This window comes from Mobula hypostoma, chromosome 17, assembly GCF_963921235.1.
Source record: "Mobula hypostoma chromosome 17, sMobHyp1.1, whole genome shotgun sequence".
NCBI lineage: Eukaryota > Metazoa > Chordata > Chondrichthyes > Myliobatiformes > Myliobatidae > Mobula > Mobula hypostoma.
The window spans coordinates 22,008,082-22,035,787 of NC_086113.1; the positions used below are offsets into that span (position 1 = coordinate 22,008,082).

The 27,706-nt window shown below is 40.9% G+C and overlaps 1 protein-coding gene across 2 annotated transcripts in view; it reads right to left on the reverse strand.

The window, feature by feature from the left end:
* LOC134357890 (zinc finger CCHC domain-containing protein 2-like) overlaps positions 1-27,706 on the reverse strand; it is a 68,357-nt gene that overhangs the window by 4,918 nt on the left and 35,733 nt on the right. Inside the window, exons 6-12 of one of the 2 annotated variants that reach the window (XM_063069634.1) lie at positions 23,387-23,478; positions 20,956-21,000; positions 16,208-16,262; positions 15,600-15,732; positions 11,410-11,474; positions 10,952-11,049; positions 5,237-5,362 (exon numbers count right to left, since the gene is read on the reverse strand). In XM_063069634.1, coding sequence (XP_062925704.1) covers positions 5,237-5,362; positions 10,952-11,049; positions 11,410-11,474; positions 15,600-15,732; positions 16,208-16,262; positions 20,956-21,000; positions 23,387-23,478 — 614 coding nt within the window. The remainder of the gene's footprint in view (positions 1-5,236; positions 5,363-10,951; positions 11,050-11,409; positions 11,475-15,599; positions 15,733-16,207; positions 16,263-20,955; positions 21,001-23,386; positions 23,479-27,706) is intronic. The other variant, XM_063069635.1, reaches the window with a different exon arrangement.

Consider the following 27,706-nt stretch of genomic DNA (forward strand, 5'->3'; position numbering starts at 1 on the left):
CTTTTGCCCAACAAAAATATCAAATACAGATAAGCAACACAAAACCAATCTACTTCTGCATGCATGTTATTCATCCAGACTTTTCATACAACTACATTTAACAATGTATGCCAGGGTAAACGTTGAAGAATAACCATTATGTTTGAATAAAGTTACTTTAGATTTAACATTTATTTGTGTTGGCATCTGTGGTACCCCACATGGTCCTCCAACTATTTCCACTGTACCTGGTTCTCACCTCTTTATTTGAGGCATGTCTGGGCTACATCTAGGATGCCCTCTAGTGCTCAGTATTGAACCATGGTGGGTGCCCTGCTGTGACAGCAATACTGGAGTGAGAAATACACTGACCTATCGCAGACTGCAACGGAATTCAAGTTTGTGCAAATGATGTGCAAGGGCCTCACAGATGCACCACCTTGAGTTCTGAATCTATCCCCTTTAGCACCCCTCATTACTCCTTCAGACTTGCTCTGATCCTTCACAGGAAAGTTGCCTATGAGGCATTCCTTGAAATAGACACTGAAGCCCTCATTTAGTTATCTATTCTATCTCCTTATTTTCAACACTCTTTACAAGTGGCATTCAACACAGAAGTGCCAATTCCTCAGTTGAAATCAGCATGAAGTTCGCCTTGACCATGTTTTGTGAGAAGGCATGACAGTTCATGAAGAACAGAATCATTTCCTCCCAAGAATCTCCCACTGTGATACCACTTACAGATATATAGTTTTTCTTTAAATTGTAAAAACTCTCCGATATGTTGCACAGAGTCAGGATACTAATAGAGGACAGGAAAAGTTAAGGAAGACATACATCGGCAGGAAATCTAACTAAAACATCCTGTTCAAACAATGGAGAAACCTAACTGCTGCAGATTTTTCACAATATTTACAGAAGCGCAATCATGAGCACCAGCCTCGCTCCACAGTTGTGTCAAGATTGTGGGTTGAAGACCCACTATTCCTTCCAGATTATAATGAATGACAAAGTACGGTTTGAAAGGACTCCCCATTTACAAATGGACGGATGAATCCAAGGCCCTATTTATCTGGCAGAGGCAAACAGTCATGCAATTAATTGTACAGAACATAAATTTGCTCTCCATCCTGGGAAATATGCATTTCTCTCACTGAAATGGTCTTAGTGATGATGTGCCTCTTTAGCTATGTGCAAATTGGTGTAACTCTCAGTTCAGCTAGCGGCTTAATATAGGGGATGATAGCCCCCAGCCTGGCAAAACTTAGGAAATCTTGTTTGGGTGGATGCTGCGCGATGTGTTCCGTTACAAATCAGTACCACGAAATAACAAATAGTACACAATATTTGAATAAACGATTGAGCTTTATAATTCTTAATTTGACTATATGGTTAGTAAAGAAACAAGGCCCATTCTCATGAAAAAGTCTAATGCGCAATGTTGGAGCTCATTGATAAGGCCGTTCATCCACCATCAACCTCCTCCGGTCATTGCCGACCTTCAGACCCTCGCTCCAAGTCCTCTCCGTCCGGCGGTCTACCAACTCTCTCCATTCGCGTCTTCTCTCATCATCTCACCCCGGCAAAAGACCGTGAATTCCCGGCTCCCACATACACAAGAACAACATCCTGCTCGTTGGCTAACATGCCCCATTTTCTTCAGTCATAACCCAAACATTGCTGCTACAGAGAAACCATTACCTTAGCAGTGAAACATTACAGAGAGGCCATTACATTAGCAGTGAAACCTTACAGCATGTTACATTGGTTATTAGATTTGCTATTGCACCACTGACTAATATTCCGGAATAATTGATTTGGTCTGACACAACAATATGTACTTAAAACCAAAACAAGCAACTTTGACATAAATAAAAAAGTTACCCAATTCCTTTCTTACTTCTAAATTGAATAGGTTAGGACTTTATTCCCTGGAGTATATAGAAGATGAGGGAGTACTTAATAAGGGTATACGAAGTTATGAGATATAGATATTATAAATGCAAACAGACTTTTTCCTCCAAGTTTGGGTAAAACTAGGGCTAGAGGTCGCAGGTTAAGGGTGAATAGTGAAATATTTAACGGGAACCTGAGGAGGAACTGCTTCACTCAGAGGATGTCGCAAGTGTGGAGCAAACTGCCAGCAGAAGTGGGGGACGCAGGTTCCATTGCAACATTTTGCCTTAGTAAAAGGATGGGCGGGGTATGGTCCAGGAGCAGGTCGATGGGACTAGGCAGAATAACAGTTTAGCATGGCCTAGATGGGCTGTATGCTGCTTCTGTGCTGAGGTACTCTACAACTCCAATTACTACTACACTTCTTTCAAGTGTCTCAAGATTGTTTGATGTCATTTCTAGTACACAAGAACAAAAAAGTAATTGTTACTCCAGATCAGCAGCAGCACAAAAAAACAAGATAATGAACACAATAAATATAATACACAAGATAGCTTACATACATAGATTGAATATACATAAAGTGACATCAAGTACAGTAACTATTTTCAGTCTTGTGGTCCTGGCGCAAATGCGACATAGCCTCTCTCTGATGGGAGTGGGACCAACAATTCATGAGCAGGGTGGGTGAAATTTTTCAAAGTTCAAAGTAAATTTATTATCAAAGTACAATATGTCACCATATACAGTACTGTGCCAAAATCTTAGGCGCATATATAGCTAGGATGCCCTAAAACTTTTGCGCAGTACTGTCATTTTATGTATTGCACTGTACTGCTGCAAAATAAAATAAGTAAAATGACATACATGAGTGATGATGCACCATATGGGTCTCTATTATGGGCTCATGAGTGGGAAGGGGGCAGGGAGGGGGAACCATGATTGGGGAAAGGAGGAGAGGAGAGGGAGTGGAAAACACCAGAGACACATTCTGTAATAATCAAGAAACCAATTGTTTGGAATCAAATGACCTTGCCTGGTACATCAGGGCTGGTTGTGCCTGCACCCGCGCCATCCCCTGCCCCGGCACTCCTCTGCTATCTGCCCCACATACGTACCATGGCACTCCACCCTCACCATTTCCAACATCCTTTGGTCCTGCCATATTTTCAAACTATCTCCATTCTACGTTGACAAATACAGCACTGGGCAAAAGACTTAACACACACTGGCTATATAAATGTGCCCTAGACTTTTTGCACAGCACTGTACAATCCTGAGATTCATTTCCTTGTCGGCAATCACAGCAAGTACAAAAAACACGATTGAATCAATGAAAATTCATGCTATTGCTGGCCATTTTCTGGCACTATTCTGTATACAAATATACAGAATATGTGCATTTGATATATTATATATATTCTAAAGCATAGGCAGAAGGTCCTCAAAGATGAACCTTGTGCATTTTGCTATATTAAAGGCAAGAGGTACTGAGGTACTGAATGATTTTGAGGAAACTGAACAGTCATGGAATTTAATAGAAAGGGTGATTACTGTGATTTACAGATTATACATGCTCTCATAGGGTATCAGAGGGCGGTACAAGTGTGAATGAGCTACCAATGGAAGTGGCGGATGCGGGTTTGGTGTCAACACTTAAGAGAAGTTTGGAGGGGTATGGTGAACTAAAGTCCAGGTAAAAGTCAATGGGATTAGGCAGAATAATAGTTTGACACAAACTAGATGGGCTGAAGGACTCTTTCTGTGCTGTAGTACTCTAGATTTGATGACTATTTTTTTGAGCCATGAAGAAACTACAATGTGCCCTCATCAGGCATGTGAATCATTCCCTCCAAAAAAAATCTCCTGCTGTGATAACACTTCTTATAAGCCCATTTACCTAGCAGAAGCAGACAACCAAGCAATTAATTGTAGAGGAACAGAAAGCTCATCCTTTGTCGTAGGAAATATTCATTCCTCTCACTGAAATGGCCCAGGTGATGATGTGCTCTTTGGCTATGTGCAGACTGGTTACAAGATTTGCCACTGCACCAGTGCTTAATATTCCAAAGTAAGTGATTTGGTCTGACACATTAGTATGTATATATGGAAAAAGCAACTTTGAAAAACCATTTCAACCAATTCCTTTCTTACTCCTTCCCAACTCTTGGCTTGCACATTCTAAATTAATGTCTCAATTTCTAATCTCAGGTGCATAGTGTTAAGAGAATCACTGCATTCAAAGCTTTGATAACTTGTTTTTTAGTTCATCCTTACAGGGGAGAAAGTGAAGACAGAAGTTAACAGGATACAAGGAATGAAATTTCTTGATACATGGTATTAAGGCCAAACCAGTTAATGTCAGTGGAGCTAGGATAATAAGGAGCAAGCCAGTATAGGAAGAGAAATGAGAGAAAATCTGCAGATAATGGAAATCCCAGCATTTTCTATGTGTTGCTTGAGGAATTCAACAAGCCAGGCAGCATCTATGGAAAAGAGTAAACAGTCAACATTTCAGTCCAAGAACCTTCATCAGAATTGAACAGTCAATGTTTTGGGCCAAGACCCTTCATCAGGTCCTGATGTCGGCCCAAAATGTCGACTGTTTACACTTTTCCAGTAGAGGAAGAGTGCTGGTTAAAGGGAGGAGTCACAGCTGGATGAAGAGACAATGATTTGAAACCCTTTGAATGAATTATTATATCAAGACAAATCTAAAGAAAGGACAATGCGCTGTGCAGATACCATTCTAAATCACATTAAATAGTGAAACAAGGTAGAGAATGCAACAGACTTAATTCACTAGAGAATTTCAGATGGGTAGGTTAGTAATTTTTGCATTCAGGTATTTCGCCTCAATTGCTTGAACCACCTTTAAGTATTTCAGAGATTTGTTAATTTAGTGTTAAAGTTGCTCACACTGCATGATATCTAATAACAAATTGAAATGAAATAATGAATAAAGGCAATATTATATATCAGCATTTATTTGCAATACTTAAAACAAGCACAGCAAAATACAAGTAGCTCATTAGGGTGATTAAAACATCATCCCCACCCTGGCTCTTATGCTTCAATGACAATATTTTGCTTTTTTCTATCTTCAGGAGTATGAAAATTTAAAACTGTCACAAACTTGTAGGATTCAGTTTGCAACTATTTCAATTGCATCAAACACCTAATTCAGATTTCCAATGCAGTGTTACCCAATAAATTCAACCCTCTGCTTGAAGACTGAAATATAGTACATGCACTTGCAAGTCAGCCCATTTCAACAGCCTTTGTGTCAGAAAATTCTAATTTTGACTGCAGGAGATTAAAAAACAATCTAGCAAGATTTTAAAATTGCAGAATAACTCACCTTTGTCTTTCTCATCTTCACTTTCGCAGCTCTCTCTTCCATCGTGTCTTGGGCTAGAAGGAGAACTGTAGCTTTCTGAAGAGCTGTCTCCACATGCCTCTAGACCACAGCCAACATCCCTTAATTCTAAAACAATGACGTAGATGCCATTGAGTAATAAAGCAAAGCCAATTACTTTGCTTTACAAAGTCTGTGGCATAGTATTCTAAGGCATTATTTTGCAAAACACCCCTCTTGCCATCCTTGTTATTGTACTGGCCAGTTTGAACTACACCCCTCCCCCACCCCCCATTGTTCCCAATTTCATTTCAGAAGTAGAGATCAGACGCAGGAATTAATTCCTGAAGAGGAATCTCTTCTATAGTAAACCCCAATACAACCCTCAGTCCCGTAACAAACCAATTAGCAGATTGAAAATTAATGTCTTCTAAAAATTACTAGTCACTGCAAAATGTACCAGAAATAGACACAAGCGCAAATACTTCTTGAAATGTTGATAAGGCTGCTTTCATTGAAAACAAAATGAGTAATTAATTCTGCAGAGAGAAAAACATCCTGAAATAGCACTTGCATTATCTGAGAATATATATTAAAATGTTAATTGCATTAGATACAATTAGTGTTACAAAACAGCAGTAAAAAGATTGGGGATTATTTCATATTAGCCACTAGATGGTGTAACAACTTCAGCAGTAAAATAATGTATTACTGGAGAACTGGCCACAAACTCCAACATGCACAGAGTGATAATAACTGTCATTTTTCATGAACTGAATTCATGACCATGATTTAATTCAAATCAAGATTGGTTGATGAAAGGGAAATCAGATTTACCAAATATGCTAGTTCTTCAAAAAGACACAGAAGAGTAAACAGAAGGGAATCTATAGATGTAGTGTATTTGGACTTCATTGGAAAAGCACATGACGAGGCACCACAAAAGGCTGCTGCACAACACACGAGCTCATGGTACCAGGGGAAGTGCACCAACATGGATTGAAGAATGGTTACCAAATAGAAGACAACTGGAATTAGATGACTGTTTCAAGCTGGCATGACATCAATCTAAATCTTATTTCAGGACTTTTAGAAATTAGATTTTAAGCAATTTGAATCCAATCGAAATACAATTCAAACACTCATCTATTTAGGTCAAACATATATCCCTTCTTTGCATTATGCCTCCACTTTAAAATGCTGCCTTTCAATATGAGCCAGCTTTTTCAGGTCTTAGGGCCTCCACAATGTAATTGTAAACAACATGATTTAATCCTGAAGCAAAACCAGAAACGACACTGACCAAGTGTGCATCCTTTAGGCCAAAGCAGCTGTCATGTTGACAGTAACAGTTCTACCCACAACCATTTGATGAATACCAAATGTGTGCCTTCTTTTGAATTTATCATTAGTTTTCCAAACAACCATCATGGCCAAATAAAACTCTAGTATCCTTCCAATGTGAAGCAGACTCCCTTGGCAGGCAGTAAGTGAAATCATTGCACTGCAAATAAATAGGAATGACTTACAAAAGGAGGAACATGTTTGAAGAATACAAAGAATAGAGAAGTAGCAGTGTTACCCCAAGTTATCTCATCTAGATTTAAACTTACATCCATCCTACGAAAACTGGTTAGACCCATTCAGCTTTCTGCCTGATCCACCTTTCTGTATCTTGGCTAATCTTTTTCTCAGCTACTCTCCCATACGAACTCAATATTCCACAATTTCATTCATATGTGAAAACTATTCAGTCTTAAAAATAGTCAGCAACTGACCCTCCATTGTAACACAAGGCAAAGATTGGTATTAAGTGAAATAAGCAATAATTACATGACTGCCTGAGGTGTATTTGCTGAAACTTTTTTAAAAAACATTTCTTAGAAATAATTTGAATGCACTTCTACACAGATTCAAAAACTGTAAAATTGCTGACCAGCTTTCAAATTCCTCTTTCAAAATCTTCTAGGAATTCCAAAGATTTCCAAAATTCAGTCACAAAATTTCTGCACGATACTATGCTGAGCAATTGTACAAGCAGGGTTCTATAATTTTAAGTTGAATATCAAAGCCAATACTGCTGCTGTTCATCCCAAACAGGAAATCCACTTACCTTCCAGTGACAAACACACAGCAATAAAGAATACATATTCCTACAGCACATACACAAGGATGACCAAATCTGCATGTCATCTTAAGAATTAAACTGACTTGTCTTGGAACTCATCTTGGCAACAGCCATAGATCAGAGCATTTGCAATCAGCTGATGCTTTTGATACTCTTCGCAACTGACCTCACAATGAGACAATATGGATGCCACCCCCACCCCCCCAGGATGGAAGCCTTTTGGAGGCTACTCAGCTTTGCCACTTTCCTGCATCAAACCTACACCTCAGGAGTCCTTAAATAACTGAAATTCTACAATTCTCTGCAGAAATACATTTGCAACTGAGTTTCTATGGACCCCTTATACAGAGAATGCCAAACACTCAGTGCACGCAAGGTAAAGAAAGTACAAGTTCTGAAAGGCAAACCCCTCATTTTGACTGCAATTCCCTAGTTCTAGTCACCCCAGTTAATGTAAGCATTCCTGCATCTATTCTGTCTAGGCCATTGATTTTTTTGTCAATGTCACAATGAGATAAGCTTCCATTCTTCAAAGCTCCAGCAAGTGTCAGAACATCTGCCTATTCTCACTTCACCCTTGCCCACAACTGCAGAAATAACGCTGGTGAACTTTCACTGCACCCACAACCCCCATCACAAGTATATTCTTTTTTTAAGATGCGAGACCAGACTCAAATCATAATATTCCATGTGTGATCTCACTGGACCCCTGCCTAATGTGGTAAATCATTTTTGCTCTTCTGTGCAAACCCTTTTGCAATAAAGGCCAATATACCTATAAGCTTTCCAAATTGTTTCCTGTACCTGCATATTAGTTCTCAGCTTTGTGTACCAGAATTCCTTCTGACTCTCAATACCTTTTAATCTCAAGAATCCAAAATTCACTTACAAATTCCTCACTAATTTATTTCATCCTCTTCATGGTTTCTCTCTCCCTCTACTTAAGGGGTTTACATTTGCTACATTCAATATGTACACACACAGAATTTTGGACAATGGCATTCAGTGTATTCACTCTCTCTCCAACCACCTCTTGCATATCTATAGATGCAGATTCCTCAGTCTTGAGGAATGATCAGTTTTCAGTCCTAATAATTTCTAATACCTCAAAAAAAAAACAAGAAGTTTCTGCCATCTCCTCATTCATTCTCAATCTATGATTTTCCACTATTTCGTGATTTCCAGGGATGGGGTCTTTGATGGCTCAGCAATTCCTTATTTCCCAAAATAAGATCTGCTCAACCTTCACCTTAGTCTTTGCTACGTCATCAATTCCAATGCTTGTTTGTTTTTTTTGTTTAAAATCTTGTACTACATTCCTCTAGAACTCTGGAATGGACCAGCAACACAGACTTTTGAACTCTTACTTGCAGAGAACAGCATCTATGTTACTATGCTATCACTGTACGACTACATGTACTTTTCCACTCTAACCTGAATTTACCCCTGTACCACACAGCCTGCTGCCTCTGCTCTAATTTGCAAGAAACTTAAAGGAATGAGACTCCCAAGCTGCTTTACTTATACTCATGCTCTCCTGACCTTACTGATTAAACAAGTCTATAATTCTTAATCAATGGGATTAATTACCCCTTGAAACAAAGAATCCAGCTAACAGTCCTCCTCTCAGCTACATCAGACTTCAAATCTAGCTTATCAACTCTACAGTGCCTTGAAAAAGGTATTCAGCTCCCATGCTATTTTCTCATTTTACTGTCACTTTCCAAATTTTATATATACTGGTGGGGTTTTTGAGCTAATCTACAAAATATTGTGTATCATATCAAATCAAGAGACATTCCAAAACCTGCGAACAATCTACTAAAAATTAAAAAACCAAAATTGAGGGGCTGGAAAAGGGTATTCATCCCCTTCATAATTACTACGCAAACTTTCCTCAGTAGCAATACATTACCCTACTAACTCACCCAATCTGTTGATGTAGAAAATTGGAGGATCACCAGTTTTCAATGAATTCATAAGAATAAATACCCCCTCTCTCAGTAAGGTCCAACAGTATGGTACACTTTCAACAGACCAAACCAAAATGGAGATAAAAGAGGATAAAAGAGCATTCAAGACAAGTCAGGGAAATGATTATAGAAAAGCACAAATCTGAGAAAAAGTACAAGAACCACCTCAAAGACACTGAATATACCATGGAGTTCAGTGCAGTCCATCACAACTAAGTGGAAAAAATATGAAACCACAGCCACACTGGCTAGGTCAGGCCACCTCTCTAAACTTAGTCACCAGAGAAGAATGGCACTTGTAAGAGAGGCTACTGTGATGTCAACAGTAGTGAATGAGGTGCAGAAGTCAATGGCTGTAACAGGAGATGCACAATCTCTAAGGCCTTGCAAAAAAAGAGTATTTACAGAAGAGTAGCAAGAAAGATCTAGCTCGAAATAAAAAACAAACAGCATATCCTTGCCCGTAAAGACTTTGCAATGTGTCACTTAGAAGATACTATACAGATGTGGAAGGTATTGTGGTCAGTTAAGACTGAAGTGGAACTTTTCAACTTCAACCTAAGGAGTATGTGTGGCATAAATCTAATACTGCACATCACCCAGGTAACACAATCCCTATTGTAAAGTATGAAAGAGGTAGAACCATGCTATGGGGATGCTTTTCAGCAGCAGGGACTGTAAATCTGTCAGGATCAATGGAAAGATGAATGCTGCTAAATATAGAGTGATCATGGATAAAAACCTGCTAGCCTCTGCCAGAAAGCTTAAACTGGGGAGGAAGGTCAATTTTCAGCAGGACAACAACCCAAAACACACTGCCAGAGCAATCATGGAATGGCTTCAAATGAAGAAAATTGATATCCATGAGTGGCCCAGTCAGAGTCATGCCCTTAACTCGATCGAACATTTCTGGCAAGACCTCAAAACTGCTGTCCACGGCCACTAACCTGGCACAGCTTGAGCAATTTTGCAAGGAGATATAGGCAAATCTTGTTTCATCATGTTGTGCAAAGCTAATAGAGGCTTATCCATAAAGAATATTGGGGGTAATAGCTGTGAGAGATGGTTCAACTAAATACTGAGCAGGGTGGGGGGGGTGAAAACTTTTGAACTGGTGACATTTCAGTTTTCGAATTTTTAGTTTTTCAGGCTTTACAAGTTTGGGCTCTACTGTGGGGGGAAGAAAAGGAGCATGTGATTCACAAATAAAAATTCTCAGTTAATTTGATCAAAATCCCTGTTGTAATACTCATTCATGTCAACAAAAGATTGGGGGCTGAACGCATATTCAAGGCACTATAGCTAATCACCATGGATTCCATCAATTCCCAGACACAATAGCTGCAATACTCATATTGCTCTATCATGCTGATTCTAATTTAATTTTACATATGAACAATTAAATAAACTGAATTACTTTGCAGTACTTACCAAATCCAAGTGACTTAAAATTTCCACTCTAAATACTGCATTTGGTAGGCAGTAACCATTGCGCCTAGACAGAACCCACAAGTTTTGTATTCCTTGGTTCAACAAATTTTCAAGCAGCTGACTCAAGTTAACTATTCCTTAATAGTTACTACAGGATGACAAATTATTAACAAGTGACTTCTATACCTTTTCCTGATCCAGTCCATATACGATGTACAGAAGGAATTCTGAGAATGCCATTACCAACTGGTGTCCTTTGATTGCCACGGTCTACCTTGTTTTTGCTGTGGTAAAGCAAACAGAATTTAATTAAAAAAAACACCTTCCCCCTACCACTGCAGTTTCCTCCCTGCTGCCTGTTTCAAAATTTCTCAAGTCCTACCTTTACATATACAAGTCAAAAAGATAATGAATCACCTGTATGACAAGTGCTCTTTAAGTTATTGTTATTTTAATGCTACATCATAGCTTCTCAACCCAAGGATCGCAAAGACTTTTGTTGTACTGGAACATACCACTTAATTTCTCTTCCTGATTTAGACTTCCAACTCTTTCCTTCCCAGTGATATTCAGTTAAAATTAATTCCTTGCCTCACTCAATGCTTAAACACAGTTTTAATTACAAATGATATTTAAATACATACACATCGATCCGAGTGTTCAGCTTTTTACTCCCAGAAGCAGTATTTCTTTTATCTTCTGTCAAACACTACAGCAGTCAAACAAAAATAAATGCATGATTAGTATTCATTGGACATTTATTCATGGAGTAAGGTACAGGAAAAACAAACCAAAATGGCATTTTTGTGCATCCTGTACTCCAATATTTCAGCATTTGCTTTCAGCATCCAAGTTATTTTATAACTAAAGAAAATATAATCCTTTCTCCAAAACATTCTGCAGTATATTATGAACTAAATGGCATAGTTTTAAGACAATGCAGGAATAAATAAGAAAATATATATGCATAAATCTTTGAAGAGGGTGGTTACATTTAGGGAGATAGTTTTAAAAAAGTATTCAATATGAACAGGTATATTTCTATAATACCCTACAAATAAAAGGTCGTTCATCCCACTGATTATGCCAGATCAGATTGATCCCATTCTCCCACTCAATTTACCTGTAATCCATTTGTCCTAAAACTCATTAGTTCCAACACTCACCTACAGAATACAGTCTTTGAATTGTATAGCACCATCAGGCCCTTTGGCGTTCTTGGTCTATACCAACCATATCCAATTACTCTAATCCTGCAGTTTCAGTATATTTTAAATACACACTCCTTTTCAAAATGGTAAATACAGATATGGTATAAGACAATGTATAACTGATGTTGTGAATTGTTAGTTATGTTCTCAAGACACAAGATTTGCAATTTAAAAATTAATATACTAATAAATAATGGAAGTTATTCTTTCCAGAGTACTTACTTGCAGGGTTCAAGAATTTAAGATAAGAATTTATTATGTTAATATAGCAGAAATTTATTACAGGCACAGAGGAAGGAAGTCACAGGCGCCAGAATCCTGGTACCATCTCCACCCCGTCCCATATTATTAAAGTTCTAATTAAAAGATGAAAATTTACTTATCTATTGGATTAACAGCAGTAAGTCAGCCATGACCACATGGCAGAGCAGACACAACAGGTCAAATGCCCGAACTCTGCTCCTATGTCCTGTGTCCTACAGTCCACTTTTCAATCTTGTAAGACATAGAAGCAGAATTAGGCCATTCAGCCCATTGAGTCTGCTCCACTATTTCATCATGGCTGATCCATTTCCCACTAAATGTCATTCTCCTGCCTTTTCCCCATAACTTTTCACGCCAACTGTTCCAACAACCATCAACCTCTAACTTAAATGCACCTATTGACTTGGCCTCCACAACCGCCTGTAACAATGAATTCCATAGACTCACCACACTCTGGCTAAAGAAATTCCTCACCTATCTTCTAAATAGAATCCCTCTATTTTGAGGCTGTGCTCATCCACAAAAGGAAACATCCTCTTCACATCCACTCTAACTTGACCTTTTAACAATCGATATGACCACCAACAGACTTTTTAACAGAAGGAAATTAAGTCCAGATATATCCTTACATATACATATTCACACAGTTGCACCTCAAAAATGTGAATCCTGACTGAATATCCCCATTATACATTCTAAAACATTATACATCTTATAACATCATAATTACCTGCAGCAAATTACATTTTGTTATTTACTTAGCGACAGAATAGCATTAAATACACCAGCCAAGATCTCTTCAGGCCCCTTCCTTACTTGTTTTCTCAGACAGTTCAAACATCTCTGCTGGTACCTTTGACTTTTTCTCCCAACTATGATCAACACCATTTCACTTGTGGTGTCATGGTCTTCATCAGATGCTTGCACATACATCACAATCATACTTGTACTGTAACCAAGTTATTCCTCATCTCTGCTCTGCATGCTATTCCAAAAAACACACAGCTTCCGTTATAAGTGACTTCAGTGAAGTTCACCTCTCAGCCCCGGAGTTACCAGTTGCATGTTTGTCCAGTGTTCACATCCTGCATCTTCCAAGTCCCTTCTTCCAGCCACGTAAAACATAGAATCACAAACACGAGAAAATCTCCAGTCCCGATGAAGGGTCTCAGCGAGAAGCATCGACTGTTTTACTCTTTTTCATAGATGCTGCCAGGCTTGCCGAGTTCCTCCAGCAACTTGTGTGTGTTGCTGTGCACATTAAATATAGTTTCAAAACTGTACAATTTACCAAGATTCACTAGTCTCCTTATTTTCCACCATGTCGCAAAAACAAAGGAACTGGTTGTGGATTACAGGAGGAATGGAGACAGGCTAACCCCTATTGACATCAATGGATCTGGGGTTGAGAGGGTAAACAGCTTTAAGCTCCTCAGCATCCACATCACCGAGGACCTCACGTGGTCTGTACACACCAGATGTGTGGTGAAAAAGGCACAACAGCGCCTCAAACGGTTGAGAACGTTTGGTATGGGCCTCCAAATCCTAAGAACTTTCTACAGGGGCACAATTGAGAGCATCCTGACCGGCTGCATCACTGCCTGGTATGGAAACTGTACCTCTTTAATCGCAGGACTCTGCAGAGAGTGGTGCGGACAGCCCAACGCATCAGCTGTTGTGAACTTCCCATGATTCAGGGCATTTACAAGGACAGATGCGTAAAAAGGGCCCATAGGATCACTGGGGACTCAAGTCACCCCAACCACAATCTATTCCAGCCGCTACCATCCGGGAAACAGTACTGCAGCATAAAAGCCAGGACCAACAGGCTCTGGGACAGCTTCTTTCACCAGGCCATCAGACTGATTAACTCACGCTGATCTGAGTGTACTCTTATATTACACTGACTGTTCTATTATAAATTATTATAAATTACCATGATTGCACATTTAGACAGAGACATAACGTAAAGATTTTTACTCCTCATGCATGTGAAGGATGTAAGAAATAAAATCAATTCAATTCAAGCTACAGAAATGACAGTAGCTTTTGGCAAGGTGAACTAAAGTCCAGGAAAACAAATGAAAAATATTCCAAGTTCCTAATCTACCAAAACAACAATTAACTCAACCACAGAATTCCAACCAAATTTCCATTAAATTTGAGGATTCTCAGTTTATCCATATTTCCTTTAATGAACTATCTGCACAATCCCTCCAAAAATTCCAAAATACCTACTGATAAACAGCATGTAATTCAAGCTAGTGAGGCAAGAGATGGAAACTTCAACTTTGAAGAACTCTGTACTGAAATCTCGCCAGTCAAGCTTTCTTAACATAAGGTACTAATTTCAAACATCAAAACATTGTAAATTCCAAAAAAGCTTCAGGAGCATTTATTTTAGGGACTTGATGGAAAATAAGTCAGAACCATTACACACTGAACAATAGTTCTCAATCCAAATTATGGTGAAGCATGCTGGAACAGTTTTAATTTCATTTCAACAGAGACCGAAGACTGACAATGTACTACATATTAGTTAGTCCTTACGCTGCCAGCTCAGGGTTTTGGCAAGTATAGGGCAGATGCTGGCAGAAACTCCCTAACCAATCCATTGCCAGAGATTTCCTATTATAACTTTCACTAGAGATCAGAATTGCTTGCTCTGACGAGGAGGAGGAGGAGGTGGTACAATAATTAATATTATGTTTAATAACTTCTGACATTATTGGCAAAACTAGATGTCAAAAAAGCCAGCGATGCTGAGGAAGATCAGTGAATGTTAAAGTGGGAAACAATATTTACAAAATAACCAGTCCAACCCAATACTCTTTTTTTTTTGAAGTCAGAGGTTCAGGGTGGGGGAAGAATAAAGCTCAGGGATTTTCTAAAGTTAGTCACCATTTAAGATTTTATGATTGTGGCAAGTTAATCAGATTCAAACAGTTGAATTAAAGTTAAGGCAGAAAGAGCACAAAATTCACAGCTCTACTGGATAAAGGAAAGTCCATGTGTTCTTCCTCTTGGGAGAAAATACTTAAAAACAGAAATCAGAACTAACTAGACTATGGGAGTCTTTAAGGGCCAGACACAGCAGTGTGCTGCAAGAGAAAACAGGATTTCCCAAACATTTGTACACCATGGACCAATACCATTAAGCAAGAGGTCCGTGGACTCCAGGTCGGGTAACTCCTGGCTTAAACAGTAACACTTGATGTAAAATCAAAAAGCAGAGAAAAACAGAAGAGAAAGTGCAAAGGATGGATAGTAATTTTAAAAATCAAGAGCCTCGAGGTGTCAAGAGTTCAAAATGTTTGACAAGAGCAATAAGATTAAAGCAAACAAAATTTCACACCTACATGCTCCATCATAGCTGTACAGTGCTCAGTGCTGTGTTTTGTGCTGTAGCTCCTTTTCCTCCAGTCCAGTGCACCGTTCTGTTCAGAGTGCTGTAAACCTACAACAGCTCCTGGAGATTTAACACTAGGGACACTGTAAATAGAAAGGGAAAGCAGTTCAGGGGAAGCACACCATAATGAAGTGATAATCTTTTTTTAAGCATGACCAGAAATAGTATTCACAGCCAACAATCTCCCCCACTAACCCATGTAGTAGACAGTAGGCGTATACAGCATTAAAACTAAATATAATCTGCCATTTTGAAAACAAGTTAATTTTCTCATTCCTTCACAATTCTGCTTCAATCTAGGAATTCAAGAATAAATTTGAAAAGCAACCTCACACATTAAAAGGTGAAGGTTTTAATATCATAGACCAACTTCACAAAGAACTTGGAAGCAGTACTTTAAATGTTAAAAAAGATTAAATATGGCATTGTATTTGCATGTTTAAAATAGAAATGAATGTGGATTTCTCAAACTTTCTTTTGAATTGCGAAGCCACCAGTAGTGGTTTGCATTTCTACACCAAACAATTACTACATAATCAAGAAAGTTACTGGTCTTACCTGCAGCCTCTAGCTTTCCCCATGTTTTTGTAATGAATCGTTTGCTGCTTTCCATCTAAAAAAATATTTAAAATCCTACTTAAAATTATGGTCCAATCTTTTCTCTCTCAAAGTAGTTATTACTGAAAGGGGTAATTTCCCCACACTCAATTTTGAGATACCTTCCAGCATCACAAATACAATTTCCTATATAGCTTTAAATTTCACTTTCCTGTTCAAAAATAAAATCCCAAGTTACATTTCTCAATGTTTCATCCACAAAATCTCTTCAAAGGATTGGAAATTCAGGACAAGATATAACCAATGGATATGGACTACATTGATGAGGACAGAGACTTAATAAGCCTCTGGAATGGCAAAAATGCATGATAAGAACACGAGTTGTGGCTTCACAATGTCAGGCATACTTCAAATACACTAAATATTATCAACAATTTAATAAATTAGCTGCCAACATATCCACTAAAATGTGGTGTCAATACTGCAGAATTGTTTTAGTCAGTTCATAGTTTTACAAGATATGTTCAACACAATAAATCATGAAGCTTTTAAAACGATCTGAATATACAACTGTATTCACGCAGCATCATTACCAATTGATCAAATTAAGCACCATTTCTACTTTAAAAATCATATTAGAGTAGCAATTTCTGCTCCACTAAATTAAATTCATTACCTTGATTAGTTCTCTATCCAAAAGTGACATAACATTAATTTCAATTGTATTAAATTAGAGATTTATTTGGGGGGGGGGTGGGGAGAAAGTGGAAGGTGAAGGGCTAACACAAGGAATGTTGTATGGGCAACTATTTATCTATGGGAGACTGAATAAGGCACAGAATTTGTCACAATGTGCCTTCGCCATCTACACCTTATGTATTGGTATTCAAAAAATTGAAAAGCCATTTCCACAGATACACATTACATACTTCTCTATCTAACCACTAACAGTTAGTAATTCCTATTTTCCAACCAACTAGTTAACAATTTTCCTTTTTCCCGGGTCTGCATCCAAAATAAACAATTTACACAATTGGTCAAAGTTGCTGGTGAATGCAGCAGGCCAGGCAGCATCTCTAGGAAGAGGTACAGTCGACATTTCGGGCCAAGACCCTTCGTCAGGACGTTCACTAGCAACTTTGATGTGTGTAGCTTGAATTTCCAGCATCTGCAGAATTCCTCATGTTTGCGTTACACAATTGGTGTCAAGTTGAACTCCAAGCCACAGATCCATGGTACCATTACAACGACCCACTTCCATTCTAATCATGACAAATCTGTTCATCTGACTCTGAAAAAGTTATATATCTTTAAACTCCATTCTGTTCCCTGCAAACTTAAGATTGCACAAACCCCTACAGGTCTTCGCCTAAATTACCCTCAATTCCACTTAGCCATCAAGCTTCCTTCCTGACATATTGGCTCCCAGTTAAATGCCTTTAATTTGGAAAGTTTGCACCCTTGTGTTCAAATCTCATTTTGATCATTCCTCTCCATCTCCTCTGGCCTATGTCCCGTAAGAGTTTCCACATCTCAAATTTCAACTTCTTGATCATTCCCAATGCACCCATGTTTTCATCAACAGCTTCATCTTTAGTGAAATTTCTAGAATACCCTCATCTTTTTTCCCTGCCTCAAGAGGCTCTTTACAAACCTCATCAGGCTTTTCCTTGTCTGCCTAACATACTTTTGTTGACTAATGTCACATTTTATTTGATACTCCTGCTGTAGATTACTTTGGGACACATTGCAACCACAGTAGATTAGTAATTAATGTGGCACTATTCCAGCCTGGAGCAGAGATCAATTTCAGCACCATCTGTAAGGTGTTTGTATGCTCTCCCTGTGACGACATGGATTTCTTATGGGTGCTCTGGTTTTCCCCCCACAGTCCAAGCATGTATTGGCTATTATGTTAATTGGTCATCGTAAATTGTACTGATTAGGCTAGGGTTAAATCAGCGGGTTGCTGGGTGGCGTAGCTCGCTGGGCCATAAGGACATATTCCGCACCATCTCTAAATAATTAAATTGAAGACAATGTATAAACTCCAAACAGGAAGGGATTATGAGTTGCTTTCAGGAGTGACAAATCTTCATTCTGAGGAAACACTATCTAAGTTGTAAGCATCTCTGTAGAATGTAGGCAACTGATTTAATTGAGACGCAAGAGAAACAAAATGAGCAACCCATTCAGCCTGTCATGCCTGCTCACCATTCAATAGATTCATGGCTGATCATCTATCCCAATTAGATATTCCTACTCTTTCCCAATTCCGCTTCATGTCATTGAATCTACATAAGTTTCAAATATTCAGCAGTTTTACCTCCACGACCCTCTGCAAAGGGAAATTCCATATACTTACCACATTTTGGCAAAGTTTCACCTCCAACCTGTTGTAAATCATTTGCTATGTAACCAGAGACAATGATCATTGGCTCTGGATACACAAGAGAAACTTTCTCCCCACATTCAACTGTCTAGCTCTGTCAAGACCTTATAAATTTTAATTAGATTCCCACTCATTCTTCTGAGTTCCAATGAATACACAGCTGTTTATTTAATATCCTCATACTTCAGTCTCACCATCCTAGGAACCAGTTTGGCAAACTTTTGTAATGTTATTCTTGAGCAGACATATCAAAATTGTACATAATACTCTAGATGGGGTCTCCCAAAGGCCTGAGAAAAATTTGGAAGACTGTCTTGCTACTGTACTAAAATCCTCTTCCTACAAAGGCTTACAAACCATTTCTTAACACCAGAGGCAAGGAAGTTAATCAATAATTCTACTTCATCAGGAGGCTAAAGAAATTTAGTCGGTCTCCAACAAAATCTGAGAAATTTTTGAAGCAAACCATAGAAATCTCCTACCCAGATGCATCATGGCTTGGTGTGGTAACTGCTCTGTGACTGAAAGACACTGCAGGAAGTTGTGGATACAGCTCAAAACATTACAGAAACCAGTCACCCCTCCATGGACTCAATCCCTCAGCAAAGCAGGCAGCATAATCAAAAACCTCACCATCCCAGGCAACAAAGAGGTATATAATAATGAGACTGATTTGCTGAGTGGCGTCACAACAATAGTCTCTTACTCGGTGACAGGAAGATCAAGGAATTGATTATGGACTACAGGAGAGGGAAGTTGGGAGAATGCACACCAGCCCTCAGAAGGGTCAGTGATGGAAAGAGTGAGCACCTTCAAGGTCCTTTGTGTTGGGCCCAGGATTGATTTGCCGAACTGTTGACACCCTGATGCAATCAAAGGCAGCACATCAACAGCTCTACTTCATGAAGAGATGGAGGAGATTTGGTATGTCACCAGACTCCTGAAAATTTCTACTGATGTATGGTGGAGAGCACTATTACTGATTGTATCGTAGCCTGATGTGGAGCCTCCAATGCACAAGATCACAAAGGGATGCAGAGGGCTGTAGGCTCAACCAAGTCCAGCATGGACATAACCCCATCCTTCCTTCCATTGATGACATCTTCAAGAGTTGGTTCTTCAAGAAGGCAGCATCTTCATTAAAGGTGTTCACCATCTCAGATATTTCTTCTTTACCATATCATGGAGGAGGTAAAAGAATCTTAAAACCCACAATCAATGTTTTAAGAAAAGCTTCTTCCCCGTCATCAGATTTCCAGACAATGCACGAACCTATAAACACTACCTCATTTTTCGTCTTTGTACTACTTATTTTTGTAGCTTATAGTAATATCTTGCATTGTACTGTTGCTGTAAAACAAACTTCATAGAGTACATCAGTGATAATAAACTTGATTCTGATATTCCCTCTTCTGCCCTCTCCCACTGGGCATGTACTGCCACACTCAAGGGCAGTTTCTATCCTGCTGTTATAATACAATTCCTCTGTAGCTGTTGCACTTCATTATGTTCTATTATTGTTTTAATTTATAATATTTCAATGCATTATGCAATCAATTGATCTGTATGATCATTATGCAAGACAAGCTTTCCACTGAAAATCAGCAAATCTGACAATAATAGACCAATTCCAAATACACTTGCATATCTCCGTCTAGAAAATGAATATGAAGGACCCATTTTCCCCAAAAGAAAGGCCAATAACTAGAAAACACTGATTTAAAGTGATTTCCAAAGAATCAGACAAGAATGCAACAAAAAAAATTCATTAAAGCAGTGATGAACGTCTTTGACTCATTGTCTGAAAAAGTGGCAGAGACACAAGACATCATTACATTTGATGCGTCAATCTACAAAACTACAGATAGATCTGGGAAGTGAAATTAAATTAGAATGCTCTTTTAGCCATCACACAAGAAACCTAAAGAGTTTTCTGTTTAATTTCTACATTTAAGTTGCCATATCTGTGATTCCATCTCACCCAAGATTGAAATCGGTGGAACTTATTCCATATGAACATTTTAAAAAGTGTTCAAACATATTTTGTTTTGACAGTAGCAATTAACTGGAAATAAGCAGTCCACATTTCAATGCTTATATTCTAGTTGGTGACCTTTCCAGATCAAGGGCTTCACAATCCAATTAAAGCAATTGTAATTAACTTTGAAATGACGTGGTTTCTCCAAACCATTCATTGTCGACATTATATATTCTGGCACACTGGAATTTAACAATGCTTGCATTGTTAATGCCCTTGAAGAAACTAGTTGAAATACCCATTCAGCTCTACAGGTGTCGTACTCAATTAACAGGATCAATGTTAAAAAGCACAAGCACAGAATGCAAAGACATGTACCTTCTTCCTGACTGGAAGCTTCAGAACTGTCTTCTTTGAAGTGCTCTGCAGATTTAGACAATTTTAACACTGGCTGTAAATCTGCTGCAAAAGTATGAGGCAATGTAAACAACAAAACCCAAATCTTCATTATTCAGTGAACATTATCAACCTAACTATGCAAAGACTATAAAAGGCCTCATCAGGCTGCAGTGAAATAGCTTCAAGTTACTTGCCCTCATGAGAGCATTTTCTTTCTTCACAAACTTTTTTTTTTGAGAGTTTGAAGAGCCTCAAGGACCCTTCAACATCAGATATTTTCTCTTTATGAGACAAGACCATTTCTCTAACCCAACTCGGTTCAATTGCTATTGAAACCATCTTTGTTAATCACTATCATATCCAACTACTCCAATCCAATTCTACAGCCCAACCCATACAAGGACTTCAAGAGCCAAAACTAGAATATTCCAATTCTTGGTATTTAAATCTCCAGCCCCAGTGTCTATCTCCACTTCTGTAATCTTTTACAAAAATAACCTTGGAATTCCTACATCCGACTCATGGGAAAAGGATTAACTGATCAGCCACTCTACCCAATTCATCCACTCATCATGATCACGACTGAAACGCAAAAAAACTGCAGATGTTCAATATTCAAAATAAAAGTCTGAAAATGCCGAGCCTGACCCATTGTTATCTAGTAAATCTGCAGATGCTGCATGGCCTACTGAGCGCTTTTAGCATTTTCAGAGATCATGACCAATAATGGTCATATATCCCTTAATACTGTACCTCTAACAAAACTTTTAGCCTTAGATTTAAATTAATTTCAATCTCACACACCTATTTTCCACCCAATCATTATACAGCCATATATTAATCAATGTGTTCAGTTTTCTGTGATTTCCCTCTGTATTACTCCATGCCTCCACTTTCATCAAAGCTAAACATTGAGGTAAACAGGCCAGTTTACGAAGAATTAATACTAATTATTGGAAATTAAAGATCCAAAGTCACATTTCACATTGGCATTTCCAGAAAAAAAATGCTGCATGTTGTGTCAAAAGCGTAGATGTAATATGCTTAGATTTACAGAAGGCTTTTGATACAGTACAGCATTAGAGGTTATGGTAGAGATTGAAGCTCATGATGCAAGTGATAGCATTGGTATGAACAGAAAGGAAGTTAACAAAAATGGAGCTTTCTCTAAATGGTTAACACGTAATCAGTATGTGGCACAAGGATCATTGTTGGGGTATACATTTATTTTGCCATTTATACAAATCATTTGGATGAAAGTACTGCATGTATGGTAGCCAAATTTGCAAATTTCATGGTGGGAAAATAACTTGCGAAAAGGAGCACACACCATGACAAAAGGTACATAGGTAGGTTAAGTGAATTGCAAAGAATTGGCAAATGAAGAATAATGCTGTAAAATGTGAAACATTGATTTTGGGAGGAAAAAGGTAAACAATCATTTCAGTCATGAGAGACTTGTAGAGAGATTTCAGTGACTGAGTGGATCATTAACAAACGGCTAATTTGCAGGTTAAAGCAAGTAATTAACAATGCTAACACAAAGTTACTGTTTATTGCTAAAAGGATTGAATACAGAAATAGGGAGGTTGCATTTCATAAGGCATTGGTGAGACCACATTTAGAGTAATGCCTATAATATTGGTCTTCCTATTTCAGGAAGGGTTAGAGTGCTGAAAGCAGTTCAGATGTTTATTAGACTGATTGTAGAACTGGAAGTTGGTTTTAAAGAAAAGGTTAGACAGACTAGGCTAGAGTTCAGAAAAGAGGATATCTTCTCTTGTGAAAGAAACTGGAATTTTTCCCCATATTCCCGTGGCAGAATGAGGAGTGGCCCATTTAAAATAGATGAGAAATTTTTTTTGTGAGCAGTCAGTGCTTAGAACCCTTCCTCAAAGTGCAGTGCAAACAGTATTTGAATATTTTGAACTTAGAGGTAGACCGTCTTGATAAGGACATGGGAGGGTATCTACAATAGACAATGGTATAATGTTGATCATTTTAACCACAACCTTATTAAATTAAATGGCAGAACAGACTCAGAAGGCTTCCAATGCACAACTTATATGTAAAAAGCTCAATACAGTTATGTGCTTTCAGATCATTTAATCCCCATTTTCAATTGCAGTGCCAATCATTACCATTTCTTTTGATATTCTAACATGTTTTTCCCTGAGTTGAAAGAGTTAGAGCTGAAATATTAATATATTCTCTTTCCAGAGTCTGTCTCACTCAAACATTTCTAGCATTATGGTTCTTCAGGTTCCCGGTGTTTTTTTTAAAAGACTGAGTTATATCCAGGAGGCAGCTCAAGATTAAAAACCCTATGAAGATGGTTCTGCAAGAAAACAGTTGAAGAATGCACACACGTCAATGATTCCATAAACCTTGCACAACACTGATTACTTACTGTGATACTGACTATGGTCGGAAGACTTCCCAAAGAATTCATGAACGTGTTCACTTCTTAAGAAGGAACGAGGTGGTGACAAGAAGAGTTGCCTAATGGATAAAGATCAAGAAATAACTTCACTCTTTGCACTAGACAACAGCGGAGCAACAACCACACCAGAAGCAAAAGACGATTAAAAAAAAATCAATATTTCACAGTAATAACAAAGTCAATTTAAATCTGCTGAGAAGTGACTAAGTAAAATTGTAAAGAACAAGAATCTAAACCAATTCCCATTTGACACCACGTATATAGTGTTTTTCCAAATAAACTCCATTCATACAGCAAAGGCTTCAGCTAATATGTATTAAAGTCTGATCATTAAAGATACATTTATATTTTGCTTAGATTAAAGAAAATAAACAAGGTAGTTTGCTCTTGCGATCCAAAGCAATCGAGAACAATGCGAAGTTTTAAAGTCCTACAATTTCATTTAATTTTGCTCTAGAGAACAGAGACACATGACTAGAAGGATAAATGAGTACCAAGGAGCAGTACAGAAGTGAACTGCTCAGAAACAGTGGTAAAATTGTGGAGCACAGAAAGAGGCAGCTCGAAAACTGGTTCCATTCACCTGGGTCACTGAGTAAATTATGAAAGCAAAACAGGGTAGTGTGGCGACCCACTTTCTGGCACACACGAACCGGCTCACAACAGCGCACGCAGGCAGAGGGCCGGCCCCAGAAAGGGCGCCAGGCCATCTTCACCAGCAGGGGGAAAATCCCGCGCACAGAAAGGGTCTGGGAATATGCATTCCCCACAGCAGTCCCGCCCCAGGGAGGGCGGGAACGGGAAGGCTTTAAAGCAGGCCACGAAGTTTGAATAAACCTCTTTCATCGCAACTCGAACTCACCGACTCCGTGTGGTTATTCTAGCACTGTGTGTAGCACACCGCTACAATTGGTGACCCCGACAGCCCAAACGATATTTGGACTAGAGATGACCGATGCTGCATCTGTTCACACAGTTTCGTTAAAACTGCCAAGCTTCTGGACGCTGCGACTCCAATTATGGTTCGAACAAGCAGAAGCACAATTCCACATTCGGCAGATAACCTCGGAGTCCACTCGCTACTACTACGTGCTGAGCTCACTCGACCAGGAGACAGCTGCACAAGTTGAGGAGTTTATACAGTCGCCCCCGGAGGATGGCAAATACACAGCATTCAAAGCCCTGCTCATAAGGACTTTCGGACTCTCACGGCGCGAACGAGCACGCCGCTTAATGCACCTGGATGGTTTGGGAGACAGGCCGCTGTCAGCATTAACGAACGAGATGCTGGCCCTGGCTGAAGGACACAAACCCTGTCTCATGTTTGAGCAGGCGTTCCTAGAGCAACTGCCCAAGGACATATGCCTGCTGGTGTCCGACGCAGATTTCAGCAACCCCCGGGAGGTGGAGGCCCGAGCAGATGTGTTGTGGAATGCCAGGAAAGAGAGAGGGGCATCCGTCACACAGATCACCAAGCCGCGTGCCCAACGACAGACCAGACCAGGCCCAGCGACGGGAGTGAGGAGCCCAACGAACAATGGTGTTTCTATCACCAGCGGTGGGGCACGGAGGCCCGCCACTGTAGACCACCCTGCAAATTCCCGGGAAACGCCAGGGCCAGCCGCCGCTGATGGCTACGGTGGCTGGCCATCAGGACAGCCTCCTGTACAGCTGGGACAAGCAGTCGGTACGCCGCTTTTTGGTTGACACCGGAGCGGAGATCAGCGTCTTACCTCCAACGAGTTACAACACCCGCAACAGAGACCCGGGACCCACCCTGAGGGCCGCAAATGGCAGAACAATACGAACCTACGGCACCCGCACGGTGCGGCTACAGTTCAGCTCCAGCCGGTTCACGTGGGACCTCACACTGGCCGCCATGGCCCAACCACTCCTGGGGGCGGATTTTCTACGAGCCCACAGCCTGCTGGTCGACCTGCAAGAGAAGCGATTAGTCCACGCCAAGACTTTTCAAACGTTCTCCCTGGGTGAAGCACAGTTGCCAGCCTCACACCTGGACTCCATCACGCTGTCCGACGACGAATTCACTAGGGTCCTGGCGGATTTCCCATCAGGGTACTGACACCGCAGTTCACGGCAGCCATGCCCAGACACGGAGTACAGCACCACATCCCGACCCAGGGACCACCCCTCCACGCCCGTGCTCGAAGGCTTCCCCCGGACAAGCTCCAACTGGCAAAGGAGGAGTTCAAGAAGATGGAGGAATTGGGGATTATACGACGGTCCGACAGCCCATGGGCGTCCCCCCTTCACGTGGTGCCCAAGGCAACAGGGGGCTGGAGACCATGCGGTGACTACCGCAGACTGAACGAGGCTACAACGCCAGACCGCTACCCTGTGCCGCACATTCAAGACTTCGCAGCAAACCTACACGGCGCAAGGATCTTTTCCAAGGTAGACCTCCTCCGGGGATACCATCAAATCCCTGCACATCCGGACGACATCCCCAAAACAGCACTTATCACCCCGTTCGGACTTTTCGAATTCCTCCGAATGCCGTTTGGTCTAAAGAATGCCGCACAGACATTCCAGCGGCTAATGGACGCGGTGGGACGCGACCTGGACTTTGCATTTATCTATTTGGACGACATCCTCATAGCCAGCAGTAGTCGTCAGGAGCATCTGTCCCACCTCCGCCAGCTCTACTCCCGCCTGAGCAAATTCGGCCTTACAATCAACCCAGCCAAATGCCAGTTCAGACTCGACACCATTGACTTCCTGGGCCACAGGATTACTAAAGACAGGGCAACCCCGCTGACCGCCAAGGTAGATGCAGTCCGCCGCTTCCCCCGACCCAACACAATCAAAGGCCTGCAGGAATTCGTGGGTATGGTGAATTTCTACCACTGTTTCCTCCCCTCAGCAGCCCGAACCATGCGACCCCTGCTCACTAATGTCGGGTAAGGACAAGGACATTACCTGGGACGAAGAGGCCGCAAGCGCTTTTGTTAAAACCAAAGAAGCCTTGGCAAACGCCGTGATGCTAGTGCACCCCAGAACGGACGTTCCTACTGCCCTCACGGTGGACACATCCAACACAGCGGTCGGTGGAGTGCTGGAACAACTCATCGAGGGTCGCTGGCAATCCCTGGCGTTCTTCAGCAAACACCTACGATCACCCGAACTCAAATACAGTGCTTTCGACCGGGAGCTATTGGCACTATACCTGGCAATCCAGCATTTCAGGTACTTCTTAGAAGGTAGGCCCTTCGCCACGTACACAGATCACAAAACGCTTACCTTTGCGTTCATGAAGGTGTCCGACCCCTGGTCGCTCCGCCAGCAGCGACATCTGTCCTACATCTCCGAGTACATGACGGACATCCAGCATGTCTCTGGAAAGGACAACGTCGTGGCGGACGCACTTTCCAGACCTACCATACAGGCCCTGTCCCAGGGGGTGGACTATGCAGCGCTGGCAGAGGCACAGCAGGCAGGCGCTGAGATCCCCAGTTACAGGACTGCAGCCTCCGGTTTGCAGCTCCAAGACCTCCCCGTAGGCCCAGGTGAGAGGACCCTACTATGTGACATAGCTACCGGCCAACCCCGCCCCATCGTCCCAGCAGCCTGGCGCCGGCGGGTTTTCAAGTCCATTCGCAACTTAGCGCACCCCTCCATCAGGGCAACCGTCCGGCTGGTCGCCAACAGGTTCGTGTGGCATGGGCTTCGTAAGCAGGTCAGTGAATGGGCCAAAACGTGCGTACAGTGCCAAACGGCCAAGGTGCAGCGGCATACCAAGGCTCCGCCGCAGCGGTTTGAACCCACCCGCCGGAGGTTCGACCACATCCATGTGGATATCGTGGAGCCCCTGCCAGTGTCACGAGGAGCGCGGTACCTCCTAACTATGACAGACCGGCTCACCAGATGGCCAGAGGCAGTCCTGCTCACCGATACCACCTCCAAATCCTGCGCCCGAGCGCTGATTGCAACCTGGGTAGCCCGCTTCGGGGTACCGGCCCACATTACCTCCGACAGGGGCGCCCAGTTCACATCCAGCCTGTAGTCGGCTATGGCCAACCTTTTAGGATCTCAGCTACGCCACACAACTGCCTACCACCCACAGTCGAACGGACTAGTGGAGCGCTTCCACTGTCACCTGAAATCGGCTCTCATGGCCCGCCTGGAGGGGCCTAACTGGGTGGACGAGCTTCCCTGGGTCCTGCTCGGAATCCGCACGGCGCCCAAAGAGGATCTGCACACCTCGTCGGCCGAGTTGGTGTACGGCGCACCCTTGGTCGTCCCAGGAGAGTTCATACCAGCCCCAAG